We start from the raw sequence: 15,160 nt of genomic DNA on the forward strand, positions 1-15,160 counted from the left end.
TTTCTTCTTCTCTTCTGCCGGCGTAGTGTAATAAAGTAACAAACAAGATGAAACTCTGATTCTCTCTCTCCTTTTCACTGTAAGCCTCGCCCGAACCTGTTCTACCTGCTGACTCCTCCCCCAACTCTGTTTATTCTCTGGGGAGTTTGTATTATGTAACTCTTCCGTGTTTTTTTAATGTAGAATAAATAATAAAAAATATCTAATAATATTAGATATATGTGTTCATTTTGTTTCTACATGTTTTAAATGAATCTAACGTTTGGTAAAAAGTGCCTGAAGCTGTCTGTCATGAACCGGTTAGACAGAAACTGTGGTTTCATTCCTCTGGTAACAAGCCCCGCCCACTCTTTGCTCCTATTGGCTGGACTTTTCAGGTTTTACAGGTAAAAAGAACACCTGCGAAGCCGTCATCAGAAAGTTATTTGCAGGTAATTAGATGAACCATCTGTCAATCAAACTCTTATTAAAGCGAGTCAGGTGCAGAGAGAAAGATTATACTCTGTAGTTCTGACGCTATTGTAGCATCTAAGCTCACTTCAGGAGCCGCCATTGTTATTATGAACCAACAGACGCATCATTGTGTTGTCACACACACGCAGGCGCACGCACCCGCACACATACCCCGCACGTCCAAGCCACGCCCCTAGCTGCCTGTCGCTCGTGACAGGAAAGCTGATTGGTCCAGACAAGTCTGCTGAGTTGGAGACGGTTCAGAAAGGAAACGCCCACTGAGCGTCAGTTTCCTGTTTCCGGGTCCAGTGAGCTTCTCCACAGACCCCGCCCCCTTTAGGAGAGTCTATTGACTCTAATGGGAGTTTGAACACACTTTTCTTTATCTTCATCGTCACCAAAGTAAATGTTAGAGACCTTTTTTCATCAGATATCTTCTGACTAAATTACCCCGCCCTGAAGCATACCCTGATTTATGGTCTGTTTAACTCTAAATGACCATAATTTACTAAATGTACATCATGCTGTATTGAAGAAGGCTTGACACTAGAGATTGAGACCATGAACTCATGTTTACAATGTTTACTGAGGGAATAAATCAAGAGAAGTAGAGTCATTTATATAGACTTCTATACAACCAGAGGAGTCGCCCCCTGGTGGTCAGGAGAGAGAATGCAGCTTTAACACATGAAGCATAGACTTCTATACAACCAGAGGAGTCGCTCCCTGGTGGTCAGGAGAGAGAATGCAGCTTTAACACATAAGCATAGACTTATATACAACCAGAGGAGTCGCCTCCTGGTGGTTAGTAGAGAGAATTCAGCTTTAACACATGAAGCATAGACTTCTGTACCTCCACAGGATTCGCCCCCTGGTGGTCAGTAGAGAGCTTTAAATATCTAACAGTCTAGCGGCGAATGGGAATTATCATTTTGATAAAACATAACAAGTTCAACAAAAATAAACTGAACTCACAACTTTAAATACTAAAGAAACACGAATGAGAAGCGACATAATTATATTAAAAAAACTAAATTAATTAATTAACTTAATAAATAAATAAAAATAAAAATAAATAAATAAGGACATAAAATACCTAAATAAATAATGCACTCGCCCTTCAATATTATTCCTGATCTTCAAATATTCAATGTTAATTATGTTGTCTTTTGATACACACACAAACACACGCATATTTCCGTTTCCGCCGGAAGCCCCTCCCTGTTAGCCTCCTAGCAGCAGCCGGACGACCGGAGGGAATAACCGGGGAAACAGCGGAGAAAACCCCGGAGAAGCGGAGGGAATGAGCCCGGCGGAGGACGGCAGAGGACCGCGGTGACCGGACGCAGAGGCCCCGCAGCGCGCACGCGTCTCTAGGGGAGAATACTGCGGAGAATAAAGTGTGAAAAACACCGAAGCTGCTCCTCGACTCTCCGCCTGCTTCCGGTTCTGTTCCTCCCGAGCACAGTGAGCCTGTTTGTGTCCGGTTGTTTTCTTGTTTGTTTGTCTCAGGGGTTGTTTACTAATGTAGGTAAACAGCTTCCGCTAGCCTGATAGCTTCACTTCCCCGGTGTTTTCAATGGGAAGGAGCGGCTAGCGTTAGCTTAGCATTACTCTCACACCCCTGAAGACATTTTAAAGTGTTTAAAGTCGTTAAAGGAGGTTTTGAACTTTAATGTAAAAAAACAAAACATGGAGGATATTTAAAGGTTTGAAATAATCGAGGAAGTGATTTTGGTTATTTTATATAATTGTTTATCTGCCTAACGTTTTTATTTAAACACTTGTTACTTATTGTTTTCTGCTTCAACATGAAGTTAAAGATGGAAAACATTTAGGAAACATTAGTTTAGAAGCTGTTAAAGAAGCATTCGGAGCATTTACTTATTTTGTGATTCTTAAGTGAAAGTAATATGTATTTACTCATATTTTAACTCTAAATACTCTTTATTACTTGTCTCCACAGACGACCATGAGATCATTCTCCACCGGCCCTTGTTAGAGAGAGAAAGAGAGAGTGTGTGTGTGTGTGTGTGTGTGTGTGTGTGTGTGAGAGAGAGAGAGAGAGAGAGATCCAGGATGGGGTTCGGTCGGGATTTAAGGAATTCCCACGAGGGATTATTGAAGCTGCAGGACTGGGAGTTAAAGGTATAAGTTTCGGACTGGTTTTATTGTCTGTAAAGAGTCATAACGTTCACTACCTGCTCAGGTACTCTGTTCTCTACCTGCTCAGGTACTCTGTTTTCTACCTGCTCAGGTACTCTGTTTTCTACCTGCTCAGGTACTCTGTTCTCTACCTGCTCAGGTACTCTGTTCTCTACCTGCTCAGGTACTCTGTTCTCTACCTGCTCAGGTACTCTGTTCTCTACCTGCTCAGGTACTCTGTTTTCTACCTGCTCAGGTACTCTGTTCTCTACCTGCTCAGGTACTCAACGTGTGTACCTGTGTGTCGCCCTCTAGCTGCTGGAGACGGTGAAACGCTTTCTGACACTACGAGTGAAGAGCGATAAAGAATATTCTGCTCTCCTGCTCAGCATGACTCAGCAAACTGAAAAACAGGAAGCTGCTGACTACGTTAGCACCGTGAGCAAGGTGAGAGGACTCACCTGTCCACATGTGTCTCTGTCAGTCCTGGTCTCAGTCTCTCTGTGTCAGTCCTGGTCTCTCTCTCTCTCTCTCTCTCTCACAGTCCTGGTCTCAGGTGATCCGTCAGACGGAGGCCCTGGGTCGGGTCATGAGGAGTCACGCTGATGATCTGAACTCTGGTCCTCTGCACCGTTTGGCCACGTTGATCCGAGACAAGCAGCAGGTGAAGAAGAGCTACCAGAGTCTTCATCAGCAGCTGGAGAGCCACAACCACAAGGTGTGTGTCTGTTTTACTGTGAGTGTCAGAGAGAGAGTGTTTATTTGTTTGTTTGTTTGTCTGTCTGTGCTGGTGTCCTGTAAGACAGTACTGAGGTTCAGTGGGTGTCATTTAAGACAATACCGAGGGTGTGTCTGTTTGTCCTGGAAGACGGTACTGAGGGTGTGTGTACCTGGAAGACGGTACTGAAGGTGTGTATGTGTGCACCTGGAAGACAGTACTGAGACTGGTGTGTGTCCTGTAAGACAGTACTGAGGGTCAGTGGGTGTCATTTAAGACAATACCAAGGGTGTGTCTGTTTGTCCTGTAAGACAGTACTGAGGGTGGTTGTGTGTCTGTACCTGGGAGACAGTACTGAAAGTTTGTATGTGTGCACATGTCTGACAGTACTGTGTGCGTGTGTGTTAGAGTTGTCATGATACCAAGATTAAAACTTCGATACGATACCTGCCATAAATATCCCGATACCACGATACCAGAATTCAATACAATACCACAAATACGATATGATACTGGTATATTTATCTATAATAGTAATAAATAAAACATCTGTATGGTTCCCCTTTTACCAGCTTGTTCCTGCCCAGCTTGTTAAACACTTATGGCATTAATATTAGTATTAGCCTACAGCAAGATATTAATGAAAACTACATGCTGCCATCATAGCATTGATTATACACAGCTCTAGGCCGTTTGTCTGTATCTGACCAGCTGACTACATAGTTCCTTCATAAGTATGAACAATTGTAAAATTACATAATGTTACGGATGTGTGTTTGAGGTGAAACCCCCCTTTGTGGTATTGAAACACGTTTAGCAGACATGTTTCTGTGTGTCAGTAGGCTTTCCTTCACTGTCTGTGGCCTTTCCTTCACTGTCTGTGTGTGTCACGTAAGACAGTACTGAGGGTGGTGTGTGTGTCCTGTAAGACAGTACTGAGGGTGGGGTGTGTGTCCTGTAAGACAGTACTGAGGGAGGTGTGTAGGCATGTCCTGTAAGACAGTACTGAGGGTGGTGTGTGTGTCCTGTAAGACAGTACTGAGGGTGGGGTGTGTGTCCTGTAAGACAGTACTGAGGGTGGTGTGTGTGTCCTGTAAGACAGTACTGAGGGTGGGGTGTGTGTGTCCTGTAAGACAGTACTGAGGGTGGGGTGTGTGTCCTGTAAGACAGTACTGAGGGAGGTGTGTAGGCGTGTCCTGTAAGACAGTACTGAGTGTCGAGGTGATTCCTCCAGCGACCCTGTTCTTGATGATGACTTGTTGTTGCTAGGTAACCAGGACTGACCTGGACAAGCTCAAGGCGACGTATCGTCAGCTGAGCCGCGACGCCAACAACGCCAGAGACAAATACCGGGAGGCGCTGACCAAAGGTTTCTGCTCCTTTTTACACGCTTCAGTTTCATCAATGTAGACGTTTAAAATGAGGACATTTAAAATAAATAAACTGTACTTTCCGACGGTCTTTGAAAGCAACATTTTTATTCCACGTGTCTCCTTTACAATCTCGCCACAAATAAACAGATTCTGTAAAAAACATAAAATTCTGAGGAGAGGATGGAAGTGAACACGTTGTAACACATGTTGGATATTTATATACAATAATAATAATAATATTAATAATAATAATAATAATAATAACTGCACTGGAGAAGAGTTCTCGTTCTCTACTTGTAGTCACGGTGGTTCTGTTTCTGAAGACGAGCAGAACTTTTCTACACGACAACGAGGCCACAAATGTTGTTGTATAAATGTTATTTTTCGACCAATCACAGGCCGGGAAACGGAGCGTGCTCGGGAGCGCTACGACAAAGCGACGGCGAAGCTCCACAACCTCCACAACCAGTACGTGTTGGCGGTGTGCGGCGCCCGGACGCAGCAGGACGAGCACCGGCGCCGCGCCGGCCCGGCGCTGCTCGACGCTCTGCAGAGGATGCAGGAGGACATGACGCTCGCCCTGTGAGTCACGTGACCTCGGACCTACAGGAAGCAGCGGGTCCGTGTGGTGTGTGTATATAATGTAAATATATACGTGTATGTGTGTACTGCTGCAGTAAGAGCATCCTGGAGGAGTACTGTGAGATCAGCAGCCTGCTGACGGAGGAGATCGTTAAAGTCCACCAGGAGATCTCGGCGGCGGTGGAGCAGATCGACCCGCTGGCGGAGTACCAACACTTCATCGACGCCTACCGGTCAGCAGACGCAACCACCGTGGAGATGGGGCGTGTCCCTCCTCGTGGTCGCGGTGGTAACGGTGTGTGTGTGTGTGTGTGTGTCCCCACCCACTCAGGTCTCCGGAGACTCAGGAGGCGAGCGTGGAGTTCGACGCGTCTCTGTCGGACGAGACGGACAACCTGCCGGCCAATGAGATCCTCTGGAACACGCTGACGGCCGACAGCCTGCAAGTCATGTGAGCGGGAACGAAAACACTTGTTGATGGAGCAGCTGGTGATGTCATAGTCTGATCACATGATGAGGGCTAATCAATAAGGGATGATCACTGGACTTTAAACTATTTGCTGTATACAAGGATCATACCTTTTATTTTATTGTGTCTCCAGGTTGGCGTCGGCGTCGGAGGAGCTGTCGCTGACTCAGCAGAATCTGAGGACAAAGGAGGCGCTGGCCGACGATCTCGACACCAAAATCCAGACGAGTCAGCAGAGCGCCGAGCGGAAGAGCGAGTGAGTCGGAGGAAGTGAAGAGAACGACCCGTCTCTCTCTCTCTCTCTCCTGTCTGTCTGACTCTCTGTCTGTCTCTCGTCCTCAGCTGCGTCCTGCTGCTCAGTCAGAAGCTCTCTGTCCTCGAGCTCCACCACGCCGTCCAATCGCTGCGCGGCTCCGAGGCCCGCCTCGCCTCCCAGAAGGCCTTGCTGGATGCCAAGATGGCCGCCGCCGCAGCCTCCCCGCCCCCGGTGCCGCCTCCCCCCACGCTACCCTACGAGGACGACGCCCGCTCCGTCGGCTCCACGGTAAATATTTAGTGTATTGATTTAAGTCTGCACACCAGCAGGAAGAGCTGCCCTTTCAAAATAAAGGCATTGTTCCTTCACAGACACCTTTTAACATGAGCGAGAGGTTACTGATCCGTTAATGACGTTAACCGTCACTGTGTTCAATTAAGTTTTCATGATGGACATCGTCTGTGTTTTCAGGACAAAACGAAGGAGAGGAGCTCTCGGTTCGACACTCTGCGTTACTCTCTGGCCGGAATGATCCGGTCTCCTAAAGCCATGCTGGGCTCCTCCTCCTCGGTGAGATTCATCGCGCAGAACAAACAAACAAAACAACAAACATTCTCTGGGCATGCGACCGCGAGATCGTCTGTGTTGATTCGCTTCGTTCATGTTGAAGTCTCAGAGAATCATCAGGGAAACTTCATCTGGAGGAGATTTACAGAAACCCCAAAAAAGAAACCTATTTAGCTGTGATTTTAATTGCAATAAACGGATTTAAAGGAAGATGGCGGTTTGGAAAAAGTCTTAATTCATGTTTTGTTAATTTTCTCCATAAGACGACAAGCAAATTACTTTGTTTTCTGAATGGAGTCTGGTTCGAGCTACACTACGCTACGCTAAGATACGCTAAGATACGCTACGCTAAGATACGCTACGCTAAGATACGCTCAACATGAACACGGGAGCGTTGTCGACAACAAAGATCATTTGTTCTTCTCCCCCTGCAGCAGTTCTTCGACGTCATCCCTCTGTCAGAGCGCCCCCTGGCGGACCAGGAGTGGTACCACGGCGCCATCCCGCGCACCGAAGCCCAGGAGCTGCTGCGGCAGCAGGGAGACTTCCTGGTGAGAGAGAGTCACGGCAAACCGGGAGAATACGTCCTGTCTGTGTTCTCTGCCGAGCAGCGGAGACACTTCATCATCCAGTACGCCGACGTATGTACACACACACACACAGACACACAGAAAAGAGAGACGCACACATTTACACAGATGTGTGTGTGTGTATATATATTTATATGTAGATCTATATTTATATATTTATATCCCCCCCGCCCTCTCTCTCTGGTAGAGTCAGTACCGTTTCGAGGGGACGGGTTTCTCCACCATTCCTCAGCTCATCGAGCATCATTTCACCTCCAAACAGCTGATCACCAAGAAGTCTGGAGTCGTGCTGCTGAACCCCGTCGTCAAGGTAACCCCTTCATTATATATAACCACAGATCTATACATACCTACATGTATATGTGTGTACCACATGCACAAAGGTATTTTTCCATAGTAAACACACACATAGACGTTCAGGTACGCTCTACTTGTACTTTCAGGTGAGTGAGTGAGTTTCTCTGTCTGCAGGATAAGAAGTGGATCCTGAACCATGAGGATGTGGTGCTGGGGGAGCTGCTGGGAAAGGTGACCTCACTTCCTGTTTCCTGTTATTCAACCATTTCTCTACAGTTCTGTCATGTTATTGTTGTTGTTTTTTTCTTCTTTTACCCTGGTCTGTAATGTTGTGCTTTCTCCGTGTCCCATCATGCCTTGCTGTCTGCTGGTTGCCAGGGTAACTTTGGCGAGGTGTTCATTGGGACGCTGCAGCGCGACAAAATGCCGGTTGCTGTCAAAACGTGTAAAGAAGATTTACCTCCAGAGCTGAAGATCAGGTTCCTGTCTGAGGCCAGGTCAGCATCGATCAATACATCGATCAATACATCGATCAATACATCAATCAGTCAATAGATTGATCAATCAATACAACAACGAAAGTATGTAGTCGGACTACATACAAATAAATTAGAAAGTATTTGTAATAATATATGTATTATTTATTTGTATTAATATATGTATTATTTATTTATTTATTTATATATATTATTTATATATATTATTTATATATATATATATATATATATATATATATACACACACACAAAAAATATATATATATATATACAAAAAATATATTTATATATTTATTTGAATATATTATATATATATACATGTATATTTATGTTTGTTTATACATATTTATGTACAAGCCTTTTTATTTATATATATCTGTATATTTATGTATTTTTATTTAAATTATTTATTAATATATAGCTTTATTTATATGTATATTTATATATATTTATGTATATTTATATAATTATTTATTAATATTTATGTATATTGATATACATATCTATTCATGTATATTATATAATTATGTATTAAGATATAGATGTATGTATATTTATGTATATCTATTTCTGTATATTCATATAATTATATCTGTATAACGCTGCCGGCGTGTGATTGGCTGCAGGATCCTGAAGCAGTACGACCACCCGAACATCGTGAAGCTGATTGGCGTTTGCACGCAGCGACAGCCGATCTACATCGTCATGGAGCTGGTTCCTGGTGGGTGGAGCTTATTCACCGATGATGTCACGGTCGGTTTGTCCTGTGTTGTGTTTTTATTGGTCAGTTTCTAACGGCTGAAGCGTCACTCAGGTGGAGACTTCCTGTCCTTTCTGAGGAAGAAGAAGGACGATTTGAAGACGAAGCAGCTCGTTCGCTTCTCGGTGGACGCTGCTGCCGGCATGGCGTACCTGGAGAGCAAGAACTGTATCCACAGGTGAGTCTGCAACACCTGGTTCTCACTCAACAAGCAGCTCTCAGATCAGCTGGAAAAAATGTCTCATCTGATTCTGTTTTTATTACACATCCATGGTTCATCCATCCATGGTACCTGAGATTATTAACCTGTCTCCCTCTCTCACCTGTCTCTCTCTCTCACCTGTCTGTCAGGGACCTGGCAGCTAGGAACTGTCTGGTGGGAGAAGGCAGTGTGTTGAAGATCAGTGACTTTGGGATGAGTCGTCAGGAGGACGACGGTATTTATTCTTCTTCTGGACTCAAACAGATTCCCATTAAATGGACGGCGCCAGAGGCCCTGAACTACGGTAACACCTGATGCACACCTGACGCACGCCTGGTGAGTCCTGCTCTGATTGGTCCCTGATGACTCCTGCTCTGTGATTGGCTGTTGCAGGTCGTTACAGCTCCGACAGCGACGTGTGGAGTTACGGGATCCTGCTGTGGGAGACCTTCAGTCTGGGGGTGTGTCCTTATCCTGGGATGACCAATCAGCAGGCCCGAGAGCAGGTGGAGAAAGGTAACCGCATCGTTTATGAGGACGAACCATCTGGTAAACAAACAGAAGATGTTACAAAAGCTTGTGACGTGTTTTTTTCCTCCCGGTTGCTAGGTTACAGGATGTCCTGTCCTAAGTGTTGCCCTGACGACGTGTACAAAGTGATGCAGCGCTGCTGGCACTACAACCCCGAGGAACGGCCAAAGTTCTCCGATCTGCAGCGCGACATCGCCGCCCTCAAGAAGAAGTGATGACATCATCGCACGACCTCGCTGCCATACAAGAAGTGATGGTGTCGTACAAGATCTTGCCGCCCCAAGAAGAAGTGATGATATCATCGCACGACCTCGCCGCCATCAAGGAGTGATGACGTCATCGCAAGATCTCGCCACCCCGAACAAGTGATGACATCATCGCAAGATCTTGCCGCCCCAAGAAGAAGTGATGACATCATCGCACGACCTCGCCGCCATCAAGAAGTGATGACATCACAAAACCTCAATGCCATAAAGTAGTGACGACGTCATCGCACGACCTCGCCGCCATTAAGAAAAAGTGATGACATCAGAGTGTTGTCAGCAAAGAAGCGTTTGTTTTGGTTTACAGGTGGGCGTGGCCATTACGTGGGCGTGGTCATTAGGTGGGCATGTCTTTTGGTAAAGACAGTTGAGCTGTTTGAGAACAAACATCTAGAAACACAGAAATTAAGCTTTTAGCTGCTGATGAACTCATTTCTGTTAAAACACGACTGAACAACGGGAAAGGTGTTAGCATAGATGCAGCTCGCTATGTTAGCATCTTGCCCGAAAACTGTAAACTCCTGTGAATTCTGGTTTAATGGAGCTAATGGCTTAGCATGACTGAAGTGAGGGATGTTAGCACATTGTTAGCATGTACAGATGAGTTTATTGTATTCTTCTAATAACAGTTATTAACATTTTAGTATCAGATTTTTAAAAAATCTACTTTATTTGGGAGAATTAAATTCTGAAGCTTTGCGAACTCATGCTAGCAGTGATGCTAGCTTGAGCCTCAGGCGGTCGCCTTCCCAGAAGCCTCAGCGGCTTCGTGAGTCCAACAAATAACTTTTAAACGTAACATGAAACCAGATTAAATGTCTTTTCAGACCAAACGGCAATTATTTGTGAATAAATCAGTTAGTTAGTTTTTATTTTTGAAAAACCTGTTTCCTGTGAGTTTTAAAATGTTCAGCAGTGCGTGTGGAAAAACAAGCTCAACTTTTTTTTACAAAATAAGCTAAAACTTTTAACAATTCAAGTCAACAGGTGGAGGTCATACTTTAAGCCACACACCCCCTCACTACAGTAACCGTGGCAACAGCATGAACACTAAAACCATTTCCATCGGTTGTTAACACTAAATAGTTGGTTTCGTTTTTACACTTTCTGTTTTTATATATTATGTTTTTATGATATTTTTTATGACGGCTCAACTGTCAAAAAAAATTAAAATAACACTGACCTTTTATTTGTCTCTCAGCTCTCTAGCCTCACGAAGACCACGCCCACTCTGACCAATTTGTATTTGTTTTTAGGAAATGTTTTTGACCAATCAGTGATTTCAAGTTCTTTTGTTGACGGCTGGAAAAAAATAGTCTGAAATGTAAAACTAACTTTTTACATTTTTTTTATTCAAGCATTTTATTGTTATCATTTTATTGTGAAGTTTATTTGTATTATTATAAACCAAAGTTAAAAAACATTTGTCTAATGAAATGCAGCTCCAAAACAATTCTTAAAAACAAATGTGTAAAATTATCAAAAGAAATCATCAGCACTTAAATGTTCCTGGTTGTCATGAAAACTGAAATAATGTTTAAATGTTTTTAAAAAGAAAGTTTAATATAAATATGTATAAACTACAAATAGAAAGACATGTATTTGTGTAAATTAATCGTGAGTCCTGATTGGTCAGAATCACTTTCTGGACTGAGGGCGGAGCTTAAATGTTAGCGATGTCGTTGCTCCAGAGCGCCGCCTACTGTTACTGTAAATACCTTCAAGATGTTTTTACGGTTTGTTTTTTCTTTGCGTTTTCAAACACTAACCGTCTGTTTGTCTTTTATATTTGTTTCTTTATAAAAATAATATCGTAGCATTTATTATAAAAATAAAACAAATCATACGAACAAACGTGATGTCATTTCTAATGTTTATTCATTTAACTGTCTCTAATGTTTCCAATTAAAACATGTTTTATCTAAACTATAGTAATATTTTATGACTGGTAATTCAATAACATTTCATTTACATAAAGAAAAAATATTTGTTTAATTCCCAATCAAATCCTTTTATCATTTGTGTGTATATATATATATATATATAAATATAAATAAATAAACACAATATAATTGTATTCTTAATTCTGAAACGTTAATCGGGAGAGAAACATCCCATAATAGTTTGTTGCTCAAACACTTAAATCAGTCAGATACAGGATTTATTCCTTTTTAACTGAACCGCTTAACTGATCTGTTCAAATAACAATCTGATTGATCAATAATCACGTGATCAGTCTCTGACGAGTGAAACGGAACTGCTTTTTAAAATTATCATGAATCGATTTGTTTGAATCAACTTTATTGAAAGTTAACTGACTAAATAGATAACATTAATAAGTAATAAAAACAAGTGAAACCGATTTAAATCATTTTTATTATTATTTATTTATTAAAACTGTAAACTTCCAAATAAGGTGGGCAGCGTGGCTGGTTTGGGGTGGGGCTTGTAGCCGATTCGCTCGTTGATAAGCTCCGCCCTCGACGCTGCTGTTGAGGAAGAAGCCGAGGCTCCGCCCCCGATAATGTCAACACTGATGACAGAAGCTCCGCCCACTCCACCTGACTCCGCCTCCTCTCGCTGACGCTTCCTGGCCTGTAAAAAAAGAATTAATAATCAATACAGAAACTTATCGGGTTGTTGCTTCACGTCAGTTGATAATGATGTCATAACTACTACTACGACGATCAATTAGTCACAAGATGTCGTTCTGATCATGTAACTCATCAATTATTAATTGTTTAATAAAACGTGTCAATATTAACAGTATTGATTGATAATGACAGTAGTGATTGATATGGACAGTAGTGATTGATATTGACAGTCGTGATTGATATTGACAGTATTGATTGATATTGACAGTATTGATTGATATTGACAGTATTGATTGATATTGACAGTATTGATTGATATGGACAGTAGTGATTGATATTGACAGTCGTGATTGATATTGACAGTAGTAATTGATATTGACAGTATTGATTGATATTGACAGTATTGATTGATATGGACAGTATTGATTGATATTGACAGTCGTGATTGATATGGACAGTAGTGATTGATATTGACAGTCGTGATTGATATTGACAGTATTGATTGATATTGACAGTATTGATTGATATTGACAGTCGTGATTGATATTGACAGTATTGATTGATATTGACAGTATTGATTGATATGGACAGTAGTGATTGATATTGACAGTCGTGATTGATATTGACAGTATTGATTGATAATGACAGTAGTGATTGATATTGACAGTATTGATTGATATTGACAGTAGTAATTGATATTGACAGTATTGATTGATATTGACGGTAGTGATTGATATTGACAGTATTGATTGATATTGACGGTAGTAATTTATATTGACAGTATTGATTGATATGGACAGTATTGATTGATATGGACAGTAGTGATTGATATTGACAGTCGTGATTGATATTGACAGTATTGATTGATATGGACAGTAGTGATTGATATGGACAGTAGTGATTGATATGGACAGTAGTGATTGATATGGACAGTATTGATTGATATGGACAGTAGTGATTGATATGGACAGTATTGATTGATATTGACAGTATTGATTGATATTTGATATGGACAGTATTGATTGATATTGACAGTCGTGATTGATATTGACAGTATTGATTGATATGGACAGTAGTGATTGATATTGACAGTCGTGATTGATATTGACAGTATTGATTGATATGGACAGTAGTGATTGATATGGACAGTAGTGATTGATATGGACAGTATTGATTGATATGGACAGTAGTGATTGATATGGACAGTATTGATTGATATGGACAGTATTGATTGATATTGACAGTATTGATTGATATTTGATATGGACAGTATTGATTGATATTTGATATGGACAGTATTGATTGATATGGACAGTATTGATTGATATTTGATATGGACAGTATTGATTGATATTGACAGTAGTGATTGATATGGACAGTAGTGATTGATATGGACAGTATTGATTGATATTGACAGTAGTGATTGATATGGACAGGTGTATCAGAGTGATTTAAACCTCAAGCTCTTTCTTGACGCTCTCGAACTCTTCCGTGTCGTCGATCTTCAGCTCCAGACGAGTCGGTTTCCTTCTCAACATCTTCTGATTTTAAACCTTCATAAACAATAAAACAAAAGTAACAAATACTATTCATGTTTATTATTTACATACTGATTGAAAGTGTGTGTGGCTCGTAAACATTATGCTAATAATGCTATGCTAACAAAACGGAGGTGATGTTGACAGAAACTTCAGGATCAATAAATCAATAATGTTGACATTGTACATTATTTCCTGTTTTAAAAATCACAATTTTCCCTCAATGTCTGTTTGCTGCATTTTATTTAATTATCACATTACAGGTGATTTGACTGTTGGAGACATTTGGAGAATTATTGATCCAGCAGCTGATTAATAAATCAGATTAGCTACTGTGCGACCACATGACCAGCAGACCACCAATCACTTTATTCTGAAGGAATCAACATGAAACAGGAACCATGGTTCCTCCTCCAGGGAACCATGGTTCCTGATACGATAGTCTGAATAGTGAACACAAGTTAACCAGCTAACTGTTCGGACATGTCAAATCATTTAGTTTAACCGGAAACGGGTCAACGTTCCCTCTCTCCCTTCAACAGGTGAAACAAACGTCTGTAAAGTTACCTGGCAGGTAAGTTGTAGCGATATCTTCCTGGGTTTTCCCTCTTCTCGTGTTTGTTTGCTGCAGCTTCGTCCACCGGAAGAAGTAACCCTTGACCCGGAAACGGACGACTAGTTTACATCCGGGTCACGCCGCTCGTAGACGCTGCCGCTTCGTTTCTTTTCACAGGCAAGTTTGATTGTATGTAAAACATTTATGCGGTTTCACGAATGTAATATTTTTTTGAAGTTATCAGACCTGGCGCGTGTCGGCTTAGGTGCGGCTCACGTGACGTGTGACGCGCACGCGAAGGACACCTTTCTGCTGATTTGAGAGCTAATGCTAACAGTAGCTGTGGTTACCGCGCTGCGCTCTTTGCTTTACTTTACAAACTGCGTCAGAAAAGCGCAGGATTTTAGACTGAAATCTAGGTTTGTGGAGGTTTCTTTCGTTCCTCGGAACTAAACTCCTCGCGGACTCGTTCCTGTGTGTGTCGCTTTGTGATTGGGCTCAATGAACGATAGTAACACATTTAAAACACATCGGATGCACGCAGAGAATAACGTATTGATGAACCGTTGAGCAATACTTACCGTGACTCCTAAACACGTGTAACTATCTCAGGTGTTTCAGGTAATAAATAATAAACACACATTATTTCATGATTGGACCTCATCACTTGAATGTGTTGCAGGACTGAATGGAATTAAGTTTACCGGACAAAACGTGAAATGTGTGTGTGGTGTTGCAATGAAATACAAGTCAAAGTAAATTCAGTAAA

General features: G+C 41.9%; 3 protein-coding genes across 8 annotated transcripts in view; 2 read left to right on the plus strand and 1 right to left on the minus strand.

Annotated features, from left to right (window-relative positions):
• The first annotated feature begins 1,654 nt into the window (after positions 1-1,654).
• fer (fer (fps/fes related) tyrosine kinase) lies at positions 1,655-11,539 on the plus strand. 5 transcript variants are annotated; one of them, XM_034546492.1, is made up of 20 exons: positions 1,655-1,920; positions 2,420-2,601; positions 2,914-3,045; positions 3,143-3,316; positions 4,586-4,685; positions 5,088-5,271; positions 5,367-5,504; positions 5,603-5,722; positions 5,874-5,996; positions 6,083-6,284; positions 6,468-6,566; positions 6,998-7,204; positions 7,341-7,463; positions 7,625-7,681; positions 7,829-7,947; positions 8,574-8,668; positions 8,762-8,885; positions 9,059-9,213; positions 9,303-9,425; positions 9,519-11,539. In XM_034546492.1, exons 2-20 carry the CDS (start codon positions 2,533-2,535, stop codon positions 9,653-9,655), a joined length of 2,481 nt encoding a protein of 826 aa, XP_034402383.1. In that variant the 5' UTR covers positions 1,655-1,920; positions 2,420-2,532; the 3' UTR covers positions 9,656-11,539. The 5 variants fall into 5 exon arrangements, 4 of the variants coding, with proteins under 4 accessions (XP_034402383.1, XP_034402384.1, XP_034402385.1 ...); XM_034546493.1 differs by having other exon boundaries at positions 1,671-1,928; XM_034546494.1 differs by having other exon boundaries at positions 1,671-1,920; positions 7,001-7,204.
• A 532-nt stretch (positions 11,540-12,071) lies between these two features.
• cdc26 (cell division cycle 26 homolog) lies at positions 12,072-14,496 on the minus strand. The gene is made up of 3 exons (XM_034546498.1): positions 14,403-14,496; positions 13,755-13,850; positions 12,072-12,298 (listed from the first exon to the last, which is right to left on the minus strand). Exons 2-3 carry the CDS (start codon positions 13,833-13,835, stop codon positions 12,095-12,097), a joined length of 285 nt encoding a protein of 94 aa, XP_034402389.1. The 5' UTR covers positions 13,836-13,850; positions 14,403-14,496; the 3' UTR covers positions 12,072-12,094.
• Positions 14,469-15,160, plus strand: part of prpf4 (PRP4 pre-mRNA processing factor 4 homolog (yeast)) — a 4,922-nt gene continuing 4,230 nt past the window's right edge. Inside the window, exon 1 of one of the 2 annotated variants that reach the window (XM_034546496.1) lies at positions 14,469-14,568. The gene's annotated coding sequence lies outside the window, so the exon portion shown is untranslated. The remainder of the gene's footprint in view (positions 14,569-15,160) is intronic. The other variant, XM_034546497.1, reaches the window with a different exon arrangement.

The sequence above is a fragment of the Cyclopterus lumpus genome, chromosome 12, assembly GCF_009769545.1.
Source record: "Cyclopterus lumpus isolate fCycLum1 chromosome 12, fCycLum1.pri, whole genome shotgun sequence".
In the NCBI taxonomy this organism is placed as follows: domain Eukaryota; kingdom Metazoa; phylum Chordata; class Actinopteri; order Perciformes; family Cyclopteridae; genus Cyclopterus; species Cyclopterus lumpus.

Bases quoted from the DNA above. Each gene is read 5' to 3' on its own strand.
- fer (XM_034546492.1), top strand. From the start codon at position 2,533: ATGGGGTTCGGTCGGGATTTAAGGAATTCCCACGAGGGATTATTGAAG. The intron at 5,997-6,082 runs GTGAGTCGGAGG...TCTCGTCCTCAG, and splicing joins AGCGCCGAGCGGAAGAGCGA to CTGCGTCCTGCTGCTCAGTC. The intron at 8,886-9,058 runs GTGAGTCTGCAA...CCTGTCTGTCAG, and splicing joins AGCAAGAACTGTATCCACAG to GGACCTGGCAGCTAGGAACT.
- cdc26 (XM_034546498.1), bottom strand. From the start codon at position 13,835: ATGTTGAGAAGGAAACCGACTCGTCTGGAGCTGAAGATCGACGACACG. The intron at 12,299-13,754 runs GTTTAAATCACT...CTTTTTTTACAG, and splicing joins GCGTCAAGAAAGAGCTTGAG to GCCAGGAAGCGTCAGCGAGA.